The sequence below is a fragment of the Podarcis gaigeae genome, assembly GCF_964106915.1.
Source record: "Podarcis gaigeae genome assembly, chromosome: 7".
Lineage (NCBI taxonomy): Eukaryota > Metazoa > Chordata > Lepidosauria > Squamata > Lacertidae > Podarcis > Podarcis gaigeae.
The window spans coordinates 6640697-6656592 of record NC_139683.1 but is presented as its reverse complement, the minus strand read 5'-3'; the positions used below and the strand labels follow the sequence as shown (position 1 = coordinate 6656592).

The 15896-nt window shown below is 40.7% G+C and overlaps 1 protein-coding gene across 30 annotated transcripts in view; it reads right to left on the bottom strand.

Moving 5' to 3' along the window:
* PTK2 (protein tyrosine kinase 2) overlaps window positions 1-15896 on the bottom strand; it is a gene marked incomplete at its 3' end in the record, with an annotated part of 197114 nt that overhangs the window by 52763 nt on the left and 128455 nt on the right. For 12 of the 30 annotated variants that reach the window (XM_083749058.1, XM_083749029.1, XM_083749057.1 and 9 more), the window contains 5 exons: window positions 15601-15718; window positions 13726-13756; window positions 10086-10138; window positions 5309-5392; window positions 3996-4013 (listed from right to left, as the gene is read on the bottom strand). In XM_083749058.1, coding sequence (XP_083605184.1) covers window positions 3996-4013; window positions 5309-5392; window positions 10086-10138; window positions 13726-13756; window positions 15601-15718 — 304 coding nt within the window. The remainder of the gene's footprint in view (window positions 1-3995; window positions 4014-5308; window positions 5393-10085; window positions 10139-13725; window positions 13757-15600; window positions 15719-15896) is intronic. The other 18 variants (XM_083749045.1, XM_083749044.1, XM_083749037.1 and 15 more) reach the window with 2 other exon arrangements.

Here is a 15896-nt window from a genome sequence, read left to right as displayed (position 1 = left end):
TGATGGCTCATATTTGTCTAGATTATTCAAAATTTATACAGAAGTAATTCACTGGGAACTAAGTAATGTTAATTTTAAGAGTGGCACCAGGCCCGTTGCCAGACCAATTCTGTGCTACCAACCCTGCTGTGTGGGAATCCCTTGCATGATCATAGTGCCTGGAGACAGTCAGGATATGCATCCATGGCAGTGACCAGAGGAGAAATGACCGCTGGGAGGAGCGCAGAGAGAAGGAACACGATGGTACATCTGCAGTAGCACAACCAAACACCCTCATCTGCCCCAGCTGCAACAAAACATGTCTATCAGCCTCTACAGCCACAGCAGGTGCTGCAGGGGGTTGGACTAGATGATCCTCAAGGTCCATTCCAACTCTACAATTCTATGATTCCTATCATGCCAGATCTATTCCACTCCTGACACTGATCTCTTAGACCTCTAGAAAGGAGTGGGAAGCAGATGAAGACTCACACATTCTTGCCCACTAACTGGGATAAATATCTGAAAGCCTGCACTCTCACCCCAAGCCCCCTCTATGAAGACAGTACAGTCAGACCTTGGGATAAATACGCTTCAGGTGGAGTGCTTTTGGGTTGCGCTCCGCAGCGACCCGGAAGTAATGGAGTGTGTTACTTCCGGGTTTTGCCGCTCGCGTATGCGCAGATGGTCTAAATGACGTCACGCGCGTGCGCAACGAAACGCAACACGCGCACTGTCGCGTCTTACGATCTGTTCAGGATGCGAACGGGGCTCCGGAACAGATCCCGTTCACATCCCAAGGTACCACTGTATGTTTAGACCACAATTCCCAAAACATTTGCTCATCTGTTCATTATAAACACTGCATCTTTATAAAAAGTTAAAAAACACAATAGGGTACATAAGCTACTGTTCTAAAAACTTGCTGGTGAGAAAGTGTCAATGTTTTCCCTTGATACTTGTGTGATGAGCAATTCTGGACCACCAAACCTTGTCTCTTCTCAGCCTCCAAACTCCGGTGACATATCCTGGCCAAGCCTAAGTGCTCCTCTGAAAGCTCTTCACCAATTATCATATTTTTTTGCTTTATAAGACTCACTTTTTCCCTTCTAAAAAGTAAGGGGAAATGGAGCGAATGCAGGCTGCGCAGCTATCCCAGAAGCCAGAACAGCAAGAGGGATTGCTGCTTTCACTGCGCAGCGATCCCTCTTGATGTTCTGGCTTCTGAGATTCAGAATATTTTTTCTTGTTTTCCTCCTCCAAAAACTAGGTGCGTTTTGTGGTCTGGTGCGTCTTATAGAGCGAAAAATATGGTGCTTTTTGAATGAATATACCGCCCCCACCCCCCCAAAAAAGTGGTACTATCAATTGTGAATGGAGCAGATTAATTTAAGTGGTTTGGTATCTCTGCATTAAACATGAAAGTGGGATTTTGTCCCTTTCCCCATTATTGGTTTTTTTTGGGGGGGGGGGGCACTGATTTAGATGTATTTTTTCCACTTAAAACTGGTATGCTCTGTAACAGAGACCAAAATGTAAGACCCTTCAGGTCTTTTCATCTCATTCTATCTTTTGAGTTCAATCTTCTGATTATCCCAACTTTTTAAACTCGCCTTCAATCTTGGACTTCTGTGCATTCACTATTTATTTCGTCTCCTTGATCTACTCATTCTCCCTCTGCCACCTTGGGTGACTTACTCCTTGTCGTTCCACCTCCCTGTAGCAGCCTTTGACCACACCTTTCTTTATGCTCAGTCCTCCCATTTCTTCAAAGCTCCCTCCACTATCAGTTTTCTGATACTCAGAGATGCTGAAAAGCATCTCTTCACCAAATCTCACATCTCAGTGGTAAAAACTGCCCCTCCTTCATTTGATCTGTTCCCAAGTTCTACCACTTCCTTTCACTTTGCTGTATCATCTCCTCCCCGCCCCCCGCCCCCCCCAAAAACCCCAACCCTCTCTGGCTCTCAGTAAACAATTCAAATGCTCACCCATATCCAGATTCTCTCAAAAGCATAATTGCTAGAGATTTCCCGTTCTATTTGTCAATTTACTTTCAGTTCTTTCGGCGTAGTGTAGTGACTAAAACCTTATGACTGGATCTGAGAAACTCAGGCTAAAATTGTTTCCAAGCCATGAAGTTCACTGGGCAGCCTACAACCCAGGCTCTATCTCAGCTTAACCTTCCTTACATTGTTGATGAGAGGATAAACAAATATAACCCCACGTAACCCCTGAGTTCCTTGGGGAATGGCAGCATGCTAACATGATACATAAAATAAAAATCCACCTTATCTGTTTCCTGCTTTGCACAGCCCAGCACTTAATCATTAGCTGCTGTTGTCTCTAAATTAAAGCACAGATAGAAGCAGCTGCAGCTGCCATGCTGTCTACTCAGTAGTATGCCCTGTTCAATTCAATGGGGCTTACTCCCAGGTAAGTGGGGTTAGGACTGCAGATTTATTCATCAATAAGTAGGTTTAGCATAGTGGCAATAGGATGCTATCCTCAAATAGGATTATGGCTGAACATTGCACAACCCTGAACATGTAGCATTTACCATATAAAAGCATATTTTAAAAGCTATGGGCAAATCTTCCCAATAGAGAGAAATAAAGCATGCTTTATATGCTTGGTATTATTTTGCTTTCACTTTATTACTCTTACACAGTCTTAGGGGTGGGCTTTTTCTTCACTCTGTGCAGAAGAAAACAATGCAGAAAGGCATGCGTGGAAAGGGTATAGCCAATTCTAGCAGCACATCTCTACAAGCCACCCTGGCAAATGTGGCCACGAGGCTGCTTCTGGCTGGCATCATAATCAAAAGGATGTTTCCAAAACCAGACATTGTGATCCCTTCCTTGCATAGGTGCTGTTCTACTGTGGTGGGGAGCAAGGCAGCCCCAACACTGCAGACCCTCTAAAAATAACGAAGTGCTCAGCATTTGAAGGATGATTAAGATTGCTATAGTATAGTATCTAAAGTAAATGTTAATTTCTCTCTCTCTCTCTCTCTCTCTCTCTCTCTCTCTGTGTGTGTGTGTGTGTGTGTGTGTGAGAGAGAGAGAGAGAGAGAGAGAGAGAGAGAGAGAGAGAGAATATAACAGACCATTCCATTTCCCCCTGGTTATTTTACTTTTCTCTTTCACGAACTGGAGAATTCGTATTCACCCCAGGGAGACAAATTACTTGCATTGGAAAGAAAAACGTTTAGCTTTCTCTGATACTGCTATTATGCTATAGCAAATATAAGCAATTCTTCATTTCGGAAGGCCTAGGAATTGCAAAGCCTTAATAGTGGCTCAGGGATGTGAGGCAGTGGGGTCTAGCACCAGCAGAGGGGGCCAGTTTTAAAGAAGCCGTCTAATGTAAAGAAATGCAGCTCTTCACTGGCTGCTGTTTGAGATATTCTTAATAACTTGGGTTGGGAATGGAACTTTTGTTTCTGTTTGGTCATTCCAAACAGATTCTCAGCACCACTCCAGAAGCCACACATAGAGTCCAGCCTGCACTTTGCTCTTTCTTCAGTATTTCAAGTTCAGCGCGTATATTTGGGGTGGGGTGGGGGGAATGGAAATTCTCCTTTTGGAATTAAGCTAGATAAGCAGCTGCACATCTAGTTTCCTGGTTGTCCTCCATAAATTCCAGTGTAATATCCCTCCCCCAGTTCCAGTTTCAGGCTTGACACTGTGGTGTCAAGATGTGAGGTAGGAAACACAAGATGTTTCTGAGAAGGAAAGGGAATGTAGATGCAAAACTATCATTTGGAACAGCAGTCACATTTAATGTAAAGCCAACTTCAGCCCTCATCTGAAGGGTTTAAAGACAAACAAACAACTTATATAGCACTTTGTTCTGCGTGACACTGTGGAGTAGCAAGACATAAAAGCCAGCCTTAGGACTACTTTGATTTTTTTTTTAAATGACATTAGCAGTAGATCAGCATAAGGGGCTGTAAAACTGCATGTTAGTGACAGACAGACTGAAATAGGTATAGATATATAACCACATATTACCGTCCCCACTAATTTCATCTGTTGATCCGGGTGGCATGCAAAGAGAGAGAGAGAGAAATGCAGGGAAGGGGAGGGACAAAAGGGGAAAGAAATGGGAAGATATAGTATTAGAATCACAGGAAAGTCAAACAGAATAGCAAAATCATATGCAGTCATCTTACATGCCTAGCTCAAAAGAGATCTGATAAAGGAAGAGGAAATTAAGGGAGCTCACTGGAATTCCTCAAAGCATAGGACAAAATGCAAGGAAACAACATGGTGGTACAAATTTCAAGTACATTTCTGGGGAAAGGAAACTTAAGCGGCTGCGCTTCATTACCAGTGGCATCAATCTGCTACGGGACAAGAAAGCAGAATAAAAAGGAATGAGTAAGCCCATGGGGCATACCGGCCTGATGCTTACGAAAACTTTCTCCTGTAATTTAGATGTTCCCTTTTACTATTATTTAATGCTTGTACGAATTTGTGCTTGCAAAATTTGCTGTCACGTGATGCCAAAATTTGAAACTACTAAATACAATCCACGTGCAGAATTTTAGTACTAACTACAGAAACAGATGTCTAACCGTCCAGCTCAAAAGATAATGTGCTGCAAACACCTGCTCATTAGAGGAATGGTGAAAGTTTGCCTCTCTTCACCCCTAACTCCCCACCAAAGCCCCATCTGTCAAGGACCAACACCCAGGGCTCAGGCACACTCTATGTCCGGGGCTAAAAGTACTCCTAGATTGGTGCAAGTCTTTCCCCTCAGCCATGCTTTTGGTTCTCTTCCTTGAGCAAATTTCTTGCATTTGAGGATACTGGAGCCTCCCCCTGTCCAGCATGCTAACATGAAGGCAAATACCTGTCCCACAGTAAGAATCCTACAGTAGCAACGCCTGCACATGCCTTTAGACCTATGCAAAGCATTACCACAATCACTTACTAACCTAAGTGACCTCGATGCACTTTAATAGCTACTAATTTCTATGACATTAAACTGCATGCTATACCAGGGGTCCAAGAATATGCTGGCCCAAGTGGACCACCGAGTAAAAGATTTGCAGAGCTTCTTCACTTCCATTGCCCAATTGTTTTGCTTACATAGTGTACCACATCGGTACAAAGGCGGCAGCATCTACACTTGTTAAAAATATTTCCTGCGAGGTGTGTATGTGTGTGTTGGGAAACGCTCTAAAATTTCAGCAGGATTATTCTTGGAACTCTGCTTCACAATTTTACTCCAACCTCAGGTGAACAAAACTGCAACAGAGTTAGTATTGTTCAGCTTTCGGGTTAGTCAGGAAGCCTAATGCAGAGCAGTGCAGTAGTACCCTTAGGTGGTGACTCATGGGAACAGAAGACGAAAGGGAGAAAGTGCCTGGCTTTCTTTGCTTTATGTTGACAGTGATTGACTCCTTTACCAAGAAGCGGAAAATAAAAAGAAAGAAAAATCATTTGGACACAACAGAAGATTGACGTATCAGCACATCTGCAAGGAATGAACACCAGAATGCAAAAGTTAAATGTTAAATTTTTATCCTTTCAAGGGATAGTCAACTACATGAAATATGTCTTTCCTTCCTTTCAATGGGTATTATTACAGAAATGAATATTTTACTTCTACTTTGCTTTTTGAAAAGGGGTTTATCAAACAGGGGCTGTTAAAAGCTCAACATCTGTAAGCTCTTGTTTACAGCAATGAGCAGAACACGTCGTTTTGGTGTATGAACTGGCATAGATTACAAAATTGACAATTACTAACAAATCTGGATATTCACATGACTGTGTGTATGAACATAGACACAATAACAACAAATGCAAATGTTTCACTCATCATTAAGTAAAAGATAAGGAGTGAGAGTATTTTCTTTTGCCCTAAAGAGGCAAAAACTTATTTCTGTAAGACCTGACTTCAGCTCCTGGGGTCTTTCTTCACCTCCAGCTTCTTATCCCTGGCCTTTATATAATAAAAACCATAAGCTTATGCTGGTGCGTACCACAAGGAGATCTGCCAAATTCTTTTGGATCCACAAAAGTGGAGGATTGGACACTGATAATACAGAAATGGAAGGTGCGTAGGAAACATCTGAAAAAGTAGCAGTCCAACAGACCAGTCAGACACATGCTTCCATTTCTCCTTCTAAACTCTGACAAATTATGTATGGGAAAGGGTATGAGGAAAGGCTCTAGTGTATTTAAGTGTAAGCCTAATGCCGTAGAACAGGGGCCACCACCCCCAACCCCCCGTTGCCATGATCACCAGTGTGGTGGCCTCGCACTTGGTGGAATGCTTTTCTCTCTGAGATGTCTGGCCTTGCCACTATATATATTTTGATGTCAAGACAAGACAGGCATTCTTGCACAAGCCTTTTGAGGTGGAATATCTTATATGGTTTAACTGTATCAATCTCCATGCAACCCGCTTTGGAACCTGTTCTTTGTACTTTGCTCTGTCTCCTGCACTTTGTTTAGCAGCACCACTCTTTCTGATTGAGACAACCAAGAATCACAGGGGCCTCGTCAGCTCACAGTACAAAAATTGCAGTGGGCTATCAAAAAATCATGTGGGTGCTTTGCTCTCTTAGCTATCACAAGTAGACAGACCGAGCATGTTTAAAGCATGGTCAGCAGGGAAAAAAATCGTAATCTCCAGAAACAGATGGCAGTTCAACATTTGCTTATCCTTCTTAAATCACTTCTAAGGACTGTGTGGTACTGAAGATGCAAAACATTTTTCCCTATTCAGGGATACTAATATTCCCAACAGCAACGTGCATTTTTCTTTCAGTTCATTCAATGCCACACAGGACCTGATTACCAAACTATGCTGTTTAAAACAGGTAGTCGACCATGCATTCCTTGGGCTTTCCTCTTGTTGCAAAAGGATAGTCATGGGACTGTATAATATATATATGGTTTGCACAAGTGTCTTAAAACGAAGGCATCTGAGCAACTTGAATACACTAAAGGAATAAGGCAATGGTTTATTTACTGAAAGATTTATAAACTGCCATACAGGACGATTGCTCTCATATGTAATTTCGAAATAAATATATTAAGTTAAAATAGAAGATGCTAAGCCAAATAATGGTTCTGCTCAATTCAAAGCAGCTCAACACACTTTACTCATCTCTAAGGAGATGGGGGAATGGCAGGGAGCAACTTGATTAACATGTGCCACTGTCTCCCTGTATGAGTGAATTTGGAGGACAGTGCTGCTTCTGAATAAATGGCAGAAACCAGAAACAGAATTCCAGTATTTGATTATTATATTTTCATATAGATGCTTGGCATGTAGACCCGCACTGCTTCAGTGACAGATTTAGACATTCTACTCAACTCCACTGTAGAAGTACTCTAAAAAGGGGGTGGAAGGGACAGGAACATTTTGCTCTGTGGTGTGATTAATTTATTTACATCTTCATGTGTTGAATACCACACGCTATAAGGCTGTGACTTACAGATAACACTGAGTGAATGCACATAGCATTTCAAGGCCAAACGGTAAACACCATGTGGAAACCAGGGCAATTCTGTGCATGCATTCCCCGTGAAACAGTCACACTGCCCATTATTCAGTGATACTTTTGTTTGGTGACCTTGTTCTTTAAATGGCTGGCAGCTTTTGCAGAACTTCTAGAACACTTGGATTCATGCACGATAAAGAAGAGCAATGCTGATAAAATCAAAGAGTATCATTCTGTTTTTGTGTTTTTTGGTTTTGATGGGAAAAGTGAGGCTTATCTATAAAACCCTGCCTCGCTTTAAGTCTCTGGGCTACAAGTCACTTTAAATATCAAATGACAGCTCTCATTCTGCAGTTTGGGATGGCATCACCACAGCTGGTTTTGCACATTAGACTTTGTGCTGTTAAAACTCTGCTAAGCTAGAGAAGCCAACATTAATTGTGCATTGTGTGCATCTGTTGCTTTCATTGTTCAGTGTCATTCAGACATATTCATTGGGAAAGTGTGCCTCTTTTATGTGATTGCATGAAACACAACTTCCTTTGAAGCTAGTTGGTACATTTCGAGAAAAACCCAAAGAGACTATCTCCCCCTGAAAAATACTATGCCCAAACTACCATATAATTTTCACACTAACGATCTGTTCCTGAGGAATGAATTCAACATAACAACAGCCCATGCCAAAACCTGAAGGAACTATACTATGACTTGAAATTATTTTGTGCAAATAATGGTTAGTAGTAACAAAATCTGTATGAGTCATTAGAGCTGTTCCAACATTTCTACACAAACTGGGCTTTAATGGTTCATAACAAAGTGTTTAGAAACTGCAGCCCAATGGCTGAATTGTTAAGGATTTAAAAGTTATCCTTCTGTGTTTTGGCCTGTACTCCTTAGACTTTGCTACATTTAAGAATGCATCCAAGCTGCTCTAGTGAAGTGGTGATGGATTTCCCAGTTGGCTCTCCATTGTTGTAATAAGAGTTCTCTGTTTAAACAAGAAATTGGCCAGTAGTTTCTTCAAGAATCAAGTGTAATTAAATCCAGCTGTACAAGCCAATAAAAAGGTTGATGTGAAAAGCAGACTGACCAAAAAGAACAAAAAAGAGCCAGAACAGAAAAAAGCATAATCCTGCATGCACAATCTCATGTCTAGATAATGGTACATAGAGCAATCAAACTTATAGACTTCAGTTTGATATGCATGTTGACACTATCCACCCAACTTCTCCATGTTACACAAACCATTATTCATGAACGTGTTGCATCTACAGATTTAATGTTTTTAAAGACTTGAGACCAACTTTGATGCTAATTTATGAAATGGGACCTTTTAATTTCTCAGCATAGATGGAACAAATTCTCTCTTCTGATCCCTGTGTGTTTCCTTCCCTTCTCCTCTCAAAACAACAAGTAAACCAAGGGGTGGCTAATCTGGTTTGGCCTCAGGGCTGCACTTGCCCTTGGTCAACTCCTCCCCTGCTCCTTGCTGCACTTGGGGCAACAAGCCACAAGACTTGGCTTGTTGTGTCATCTGAACCCAGGCTCATGTTTCTCTCTAAACAAACCATAAGGAGTAGCCAAGGCCTGTTCTTGGCTTAGTACTCCTGGTTTGTTTGGGGAGAGAAGTAGGGGAGGACTGTTCATGTTCAACTACGGTCTTCTTTTATTATTTCCACAGCAATTTTAGCATGTACAATGCTTTTTGGTTACAATTATTCTCTTATAGTAGCCACATAGTGATTAACATTCTGTACACAGAGATTGAAGCAAATATGTGCAAACTGACAAAAGCAATAGAATAATAAATAAGGATAAAACTCATTATCACCCGCGCCTATTTGTCAAACCTATTTCCAAGTGTTGCAACCTGTCCAGAGTCTCCATGTGAATCCACTGAATTCTAGGATTTTAACCCAGGTCTAAATACAACACATTTCCTACTGAACTACAGCATTGGCCGAACAGTCCTAAGTTCTCCAGCCTCTAAATCTTCCGCTCTCAGCAAGGATCACTACTTTATGTTTTGGTTTGAAAAGAATCCCAGAGTGATCCTAGTATTTGGCAACTCTATGCAAACAAGGGAATTGCAGCAGATTATAATGGAGCACTTTATTAAGCCAGTAATTCACAGCCCTATCAAGTTCTGTTGCTGATGACTAAATCCGTGTAGATACAGAGCACATGCACACATTTTATTAAAGGCAATGATATAAGATATTGCAGTTTTCATTGAGTTGTATATTCCGCCCTCTATGATAGCCCTTGCATAGGTGAATCATGAAGGGCAGGGGTAGCCAACAGGATGCCTTCCAGTCAGGGCTGGTCAGGGATAAAGGGAGTTGTAGTTCAACAGAAACTGGAGGGCACCAAGTTGGCTACCCCTGGTTGAAAAGTAACCTGCACATAAGCAATTCAATTATGTACTGTAATCACTTTTCATCTAAGCTTCATATAAGGAGATGCCTTTGTTAAACAAAAAACAACAAAAAAAAACCCCAGCATATCCTCCCCCTCCCAGCCTTCAAAGATATTTTGTGAGGAAGTAAGCAAAGGCTTTAAAATATTTAGCAGCAGAGAAGTATATATAAAATTACCGAAATAAAACTGTCTTCATAGGCAAAGTTACTGCAGGTCCTACCTGATACAGAGACTGTATGCGACCGTATTCCTTGCTTCTCGTTGTTGGCCAGCCTGTAACACAAGAGTTTAAATCTGTGAATGCTGTACATTGTAGCTCAAGAGAATTCATTCTAACAGGGCCAACCCATTTTCTACAGTGAAAAGTTTTGGAGGAGCAGAAAGTTGTCTCTACCATTATGAATCCACCAGGGGTGGGGGTGGGGGGAGAGTAGAGGGAATGCTATGAGGAGCCAATTTTAAACTCGATTCATCTTGACCAAGTCAGAAGAGAATAGCTTTATAAAGAAACTGGGTTAACAAGCAAGAGTTTAATTTTGAATTGCTTTTATTCCTCATTTAGTGTTACCCCAATTCAACACTGTGTCTACTTCTTATATGTGAAAGAGGGCTATGTTGTCTCTTTATTACACGTCTTATTATCTCTCCTGTTAAGTATGTAGGGCATATCCTTCTTAAATACTATTTCACCCCTGGGGGGGAAAACTTAGTAGGCTTAGTGCAGCTAAGAATTTATCCATTATCAATCTATTAACTTCAGTGGTGGTTGTACATCAAGAGAGTTTTAATCATGAAACAGTATGAGCAATTCATAAACAGATTAAGTCTGCAATATTTACATTTACTTGCACATAAGTCCCACTGAACTCAGTAAGAGATATCTGAGTAAACATGAGCAACAATGAACTACAAAACTGTGACCACCAGTCTACAGTAAAGTAACATACACTATGCTAAAATGACTGTTTTATGACATAAAAATATATAACTGCATAAATAAAAAACGAAGCTCAGCAAAAGGAAGCCTCTTTAGATTTAGCATGCTGTGTAAAGGGAGTGTGGAGTTACAAGTGGCCTCACAGCATTTTGTTTGTGTGCTGCCAGAGGGAGGTGAGGGGCTCCTACATTCACAGCAAGAGAAATTAAAATATTCATTCTTTGGAGACCAGGAAAAACCCAGAGTAGTTCTCCAAGCAGAACAGGATTTTACTACAACTTTAGTAACAACTACTTATATTGAAGCCTACCAGAATCTTTCAGTGGCTGATTGACCTGGTCTAGCTTGTGTAGAGAAGAGCATTTTGAGTACTAAGTAAAATCTGGGTGGGGACAACTTCAGATTATGGTACGCTACAACCACTACAAAAACATGGAGTGGATTTTAAACATGAGAGACCCCTCCTTATGCACAGCCTGCTGACTGAGGAACACACATTAATACTTAAATGTTTTCTTTCCACTGGAGAACTGGCTGAGCATGTTGCTGGTCAAGAGAACTAAATTCTTTCCAAGCCTCTAGAAAGCCAAATTCAGAAGGGAAAGAACACCTTAGCCATCACTTTTGTTACACAAGTCCACCCAGAGAGCTTTGCTGAGGATCCCTTCAAGTCTGAAATCACCAAGCAAAGGGGGTGGAGAACCTCAGGCCGAGGAACCAAATGTGATCCTCTAAAACCCTCTACCTGGCCCTCAGGACTCTCCCCAATCTACACTTCCTCCTAAGCCATTCCCCTTGCCCCCCTACGGCTCACAGGTCGTACTTTGCATCTTCCTCAAGTGCTTGTTCCTTGCAGGAATGTGCCCTTGAAAATGCTTCTTGTTTGCCCCAATGGAGGACCGAGACAGGCTTGTGAGCATTTGTAGGAACTAGCCTACTGTGCAAAGGTAGAAGCTACCTTTGTTGCTCAACCCACTTTTGCCTCTGGCCCTGCCCACCACTGGCATGTGGGGTTTGGAAGGCTGCAGGGGAGAGAATGTGTCCCTAGTGCTGGAAAGGTTCCCCGCCCCGTAACTACAACAACATTCAGAACTTTGCGGACAGTAAAGACTAATGCTCTCAACAGGGTCTTTTTGTCCTAGCGCTTGCCTTGCAGAAACAACTGCCCTGTGAGATTTGCCTTAGCCCATCTCCACTGACCTTTGGAAAATGCTGTAAAATATTTTCAGTTTAAGCTGTTTTTATACTGTCACTTAACAGGGCTACAGCCACTTGAGATATATATTAAGCACCTGGGATATATTTCAAAATAGAGCAAGTGCAGCAAAGAGTTAAAGCTGCTCTTGCCTTAGTCACCATTTGGCCATTACTCAACCCTGAAACGAAAAGCCTCAAACAATGTGCTGAGGATTCAGGCCCTGTTCGAGGGGGTAATGAGCCAAAATAAGGGCTCACACCCCTGCATGAGGCATATTTCAGCCATTTGGCTAAAGGTGAAGTTAAGCTCTCTTGCCTATTTAACAACACGCAGTAGTTATAATCTACAAAAGCTATTGCATTATCATGAATATGCTGTATTTTAGGACCACAAAGAAATGGAGATGACCTATTTTGATTGAAATGAATATACCAAATCAGAACAAGAGGAGGCCTGAAAGGAAAAAGAAAAAGAAAGGAGGCAATAATAATAATAGAGCTTTTCTGGGGGAAAATTTGCATCATCTTTTCTACCAATGTTCTAAATCTATTGCGATATAATTTGCCTGGTGACATCATCATAAATCTGTAGGCACCAAGCAAAAACTTTCTTCTATAGCCAGGCCTTGGGCCTTTAACTGTCTGGGACCTTAGTGTATGGGGATGTTTTTAATGTATTTCTGTTTCCTCTTGGTTTTAATGTATATATGATGGGGTTGTTTGGCTCTCTCTGGTTGTAAGTCAACTTTGGGTGTGCCCTGGTACAGATAAAGCAACTAACAAATTTAATGGAAGGAAGGGAAAGAAAGAAAGATTTGGATTCTATATTATTTGGGGTTTATTTTTTTACTCTAGTTTACAGAAATAGTGCTTTTGTGCATGCACACACATGTCCCCAGGTAAAATAAAGCTATCATAATGTGGGGATGGGGTACACACTCACCTACCTGGGATAGTGGCCAGGCTGGAGGGGGGGAGGGATTGCAACTTTTAAACCCCACAATCTGAATAGCATTGTATGCATTCATAATATTCCTATTAATTTAATGAAATTTTTCACTTAATGGTTTTTCTATGGAATAAAATATATAAGCTGCTTTCACATGTCACACTATGAGAAAAACAACTACCAGACTTTTAGAAGACATCTGAAGGCAGCCCTGTTTAGGGAAGCTTTTAATGTTTATTAATAGACTATTGTATTTTAATATTCTGTTGGAAGCCACCCAGAGTGGCTGGGGAAACCCAGCCAGATGGGCGGGGTATAAATAAATTATTATTATTGTTATTATTGTTGTTATTATTGTTATTATTATTATTATTATTATTATTATTATTATTATTATTGTTATTATTATTATTATTATTATTATTACTACTACTACTACTATCAAGGATTGAACCTGGGACCTTCTGCATCAAAGAACTTATTCCATCACTAAATTATTGCCAGGTATGCATTTGAGTTTCCCAAAGGCATTTGATTTTAATCCAGCAGCAGTTTGGTCACAAAGAGATATGGAGGCCACAAGAACCCACAATGCCACCTGCCATCCTTATGATGCTACAAAAGTTATCCAGGTGTATTTGAGTTACATGGTGAATAAAAATGAATGGAACAAACAATAGCTGGTTAACTTCATTTAAAGTCTTTAGCTGTACAACCCCCAAATTAATATATGTCAAAGTATTATTTAACTTCTGAAAATAAAGTATTGAGACTTACTTTGGTATGGACGGTAAAGCTCTTTCACCTTCTGCATGAAGAGGAAAATAGACAGTCGACTGTCACATGCTCTTACAGTATATGCATAAAATATATTTCACAAGTAGGAAAACTGTTAATTACAGCTAATTCCATCTTCAAATTCTAGGAGGATGTTTTACAATATCACATTTTCCCTAATAGCCTTACATAAAGCTTCCAAATGCCCCTCATTTATGCGGTACAAGGATCTTATAATGAATCTCTGGATACCTGTAGAAAGGGAAAATCTTCAGAAAAACTCTGACACACTACTATTGTGTCAGAAGGGTCAAAACTACAGGAAATCTGCTCACTGTTTTCTGAGCAACTGAATTTTTACCCTTTGGGTCAACTTCTAACCATTATTTCACTTTCCCAAGCAATTTTTAGAACATCTGCAGAAGGTCCAACATACAGGAAGCAAGAGACTAGAAACTGAAAGTAAAATATTACAAAAATTCAAGTACTCAATGAAAAAGCCCCAAAATCATGGCTGCACTATTCTACACTATTAGTGTTAAGATATCAAAATCAGACTTGAATAATTTCCCTCGCTTAGTAGTGTCTGAAATTTAAATTTGATTATAGATTATCTGTCTATCAGACATGGGGTACTGAAGTATAACCAGTCAGTAGAAAATGAGCTAGACTCTCTGCAGACAACCTCTTTTGTGCTCAGTGCAGCAAGGCAAAAGCCGTTCCTGGACTTGGCTACATTTAAACAACTATTTTATTTTTGCACTAATATTAATAATCAAAAGCTATTTTTTAAAATTAAATTTAGTTTTATGTATTCCTTTTTCGCTGAATAATTCACATTTGCCAAAATAAAATATGTTTCTATGATTCTAACAGCAGTTTTCATATCTTGTGTTTCGAGTCTAAAATTTCTTCGAGCATGCCAAAGCTCATGTAACCAAAAATATCAGAACTGGAGAGATGAAAATTAAAATCCATCATGCTACATAGCATTATCAAGTGAAGTTAGGCTGCTCATTATATCTCAGCCTAACCTACTTCACAAGATTGTTGTGAATAATAAAGGGGGGAAAGAAGCATAGGTGCCACCCTGATTTCCGTAGAGGAAGAATAGAATAAATAAAAACATGTATGACTGAATGCATGAGTGTCTAAAAAGGAAGGCTGTCTTCCTATAGAACATACAGTGGTGCCTCGCAAGACGAAATCAATCCGTTCCGTGAGGCTCTTCGTATAGTGGATTCTTCGTCTTGTGAAGCAAGCCCATTGACAGCTTAGCGGATTAGCGCTATTAGCGGTTTAGCGGCTTATCAGCAGATCAGCTGATAAGCGGCTTAGCGGCTTAGGAAAAGGGGGGGAAGGAAAAAAACCCGCAGGAACTCGCAAGACATTTTCGTCTTGCGAAGCAAGCCCATAGGGAAATTCGTTTTGCGAAGCGCCTCCAAAACGGAAAACCCTTTCGTCTAGCGGGTTTTCCGTCGTGCGAGGTGTTCGTCTTGCGGGGCACCACTGTACATGATCCAAACAAAATATGATGGACCACATAGGGAGAGATAGTTAAGTTTGTCTGCAAGCAATAGATATATTATTACTAGTTTAGAATACAAACTAGCTGACAGTTTTGCAATATGACTAAGTTATGGTTTTGCCATCTATAAAATTACTTATATAAGAGTAGCTGTTGGAATTGGCATCTCAGACGCTTGTTAATGTTTTGCTATTAGTTGTATATCCCCTGGCTGCAGAAACCACACGGATTTCCCCTAGTAAACAAGAGAAAAGTTCTCCAGGCTAGGATTCCAGCCACCCCCCAAGCTAAATGACACCAAACCTGACTAGAAATAATACAAGTTATCTACAAAAATGTTATCTCACCTTTCTGAGGTCTGATGATGAAGGACTGTGTAGCACCGTTGACCAGCCGGCAATAGCCATCTATCAAGTCTGCCATGTTCTCTGCAATGGTTAAGGATGGTGCTGTCACTGTCAGAGGCTAGAGAGAAAGAGAGCGAGAAAACAGGGCACCAAACAAAGAGGCATTATTTGCAGACACAAACATTTAGTAGAACAGCTGAGCTGTTATGTCAGAGCAGAGCATGCAACTTAAAAACAGAAAATAGGGGGGAAAGTGAGTAAATGATTAAAAGGTCCCAGTTGTTACACCCTAAAGC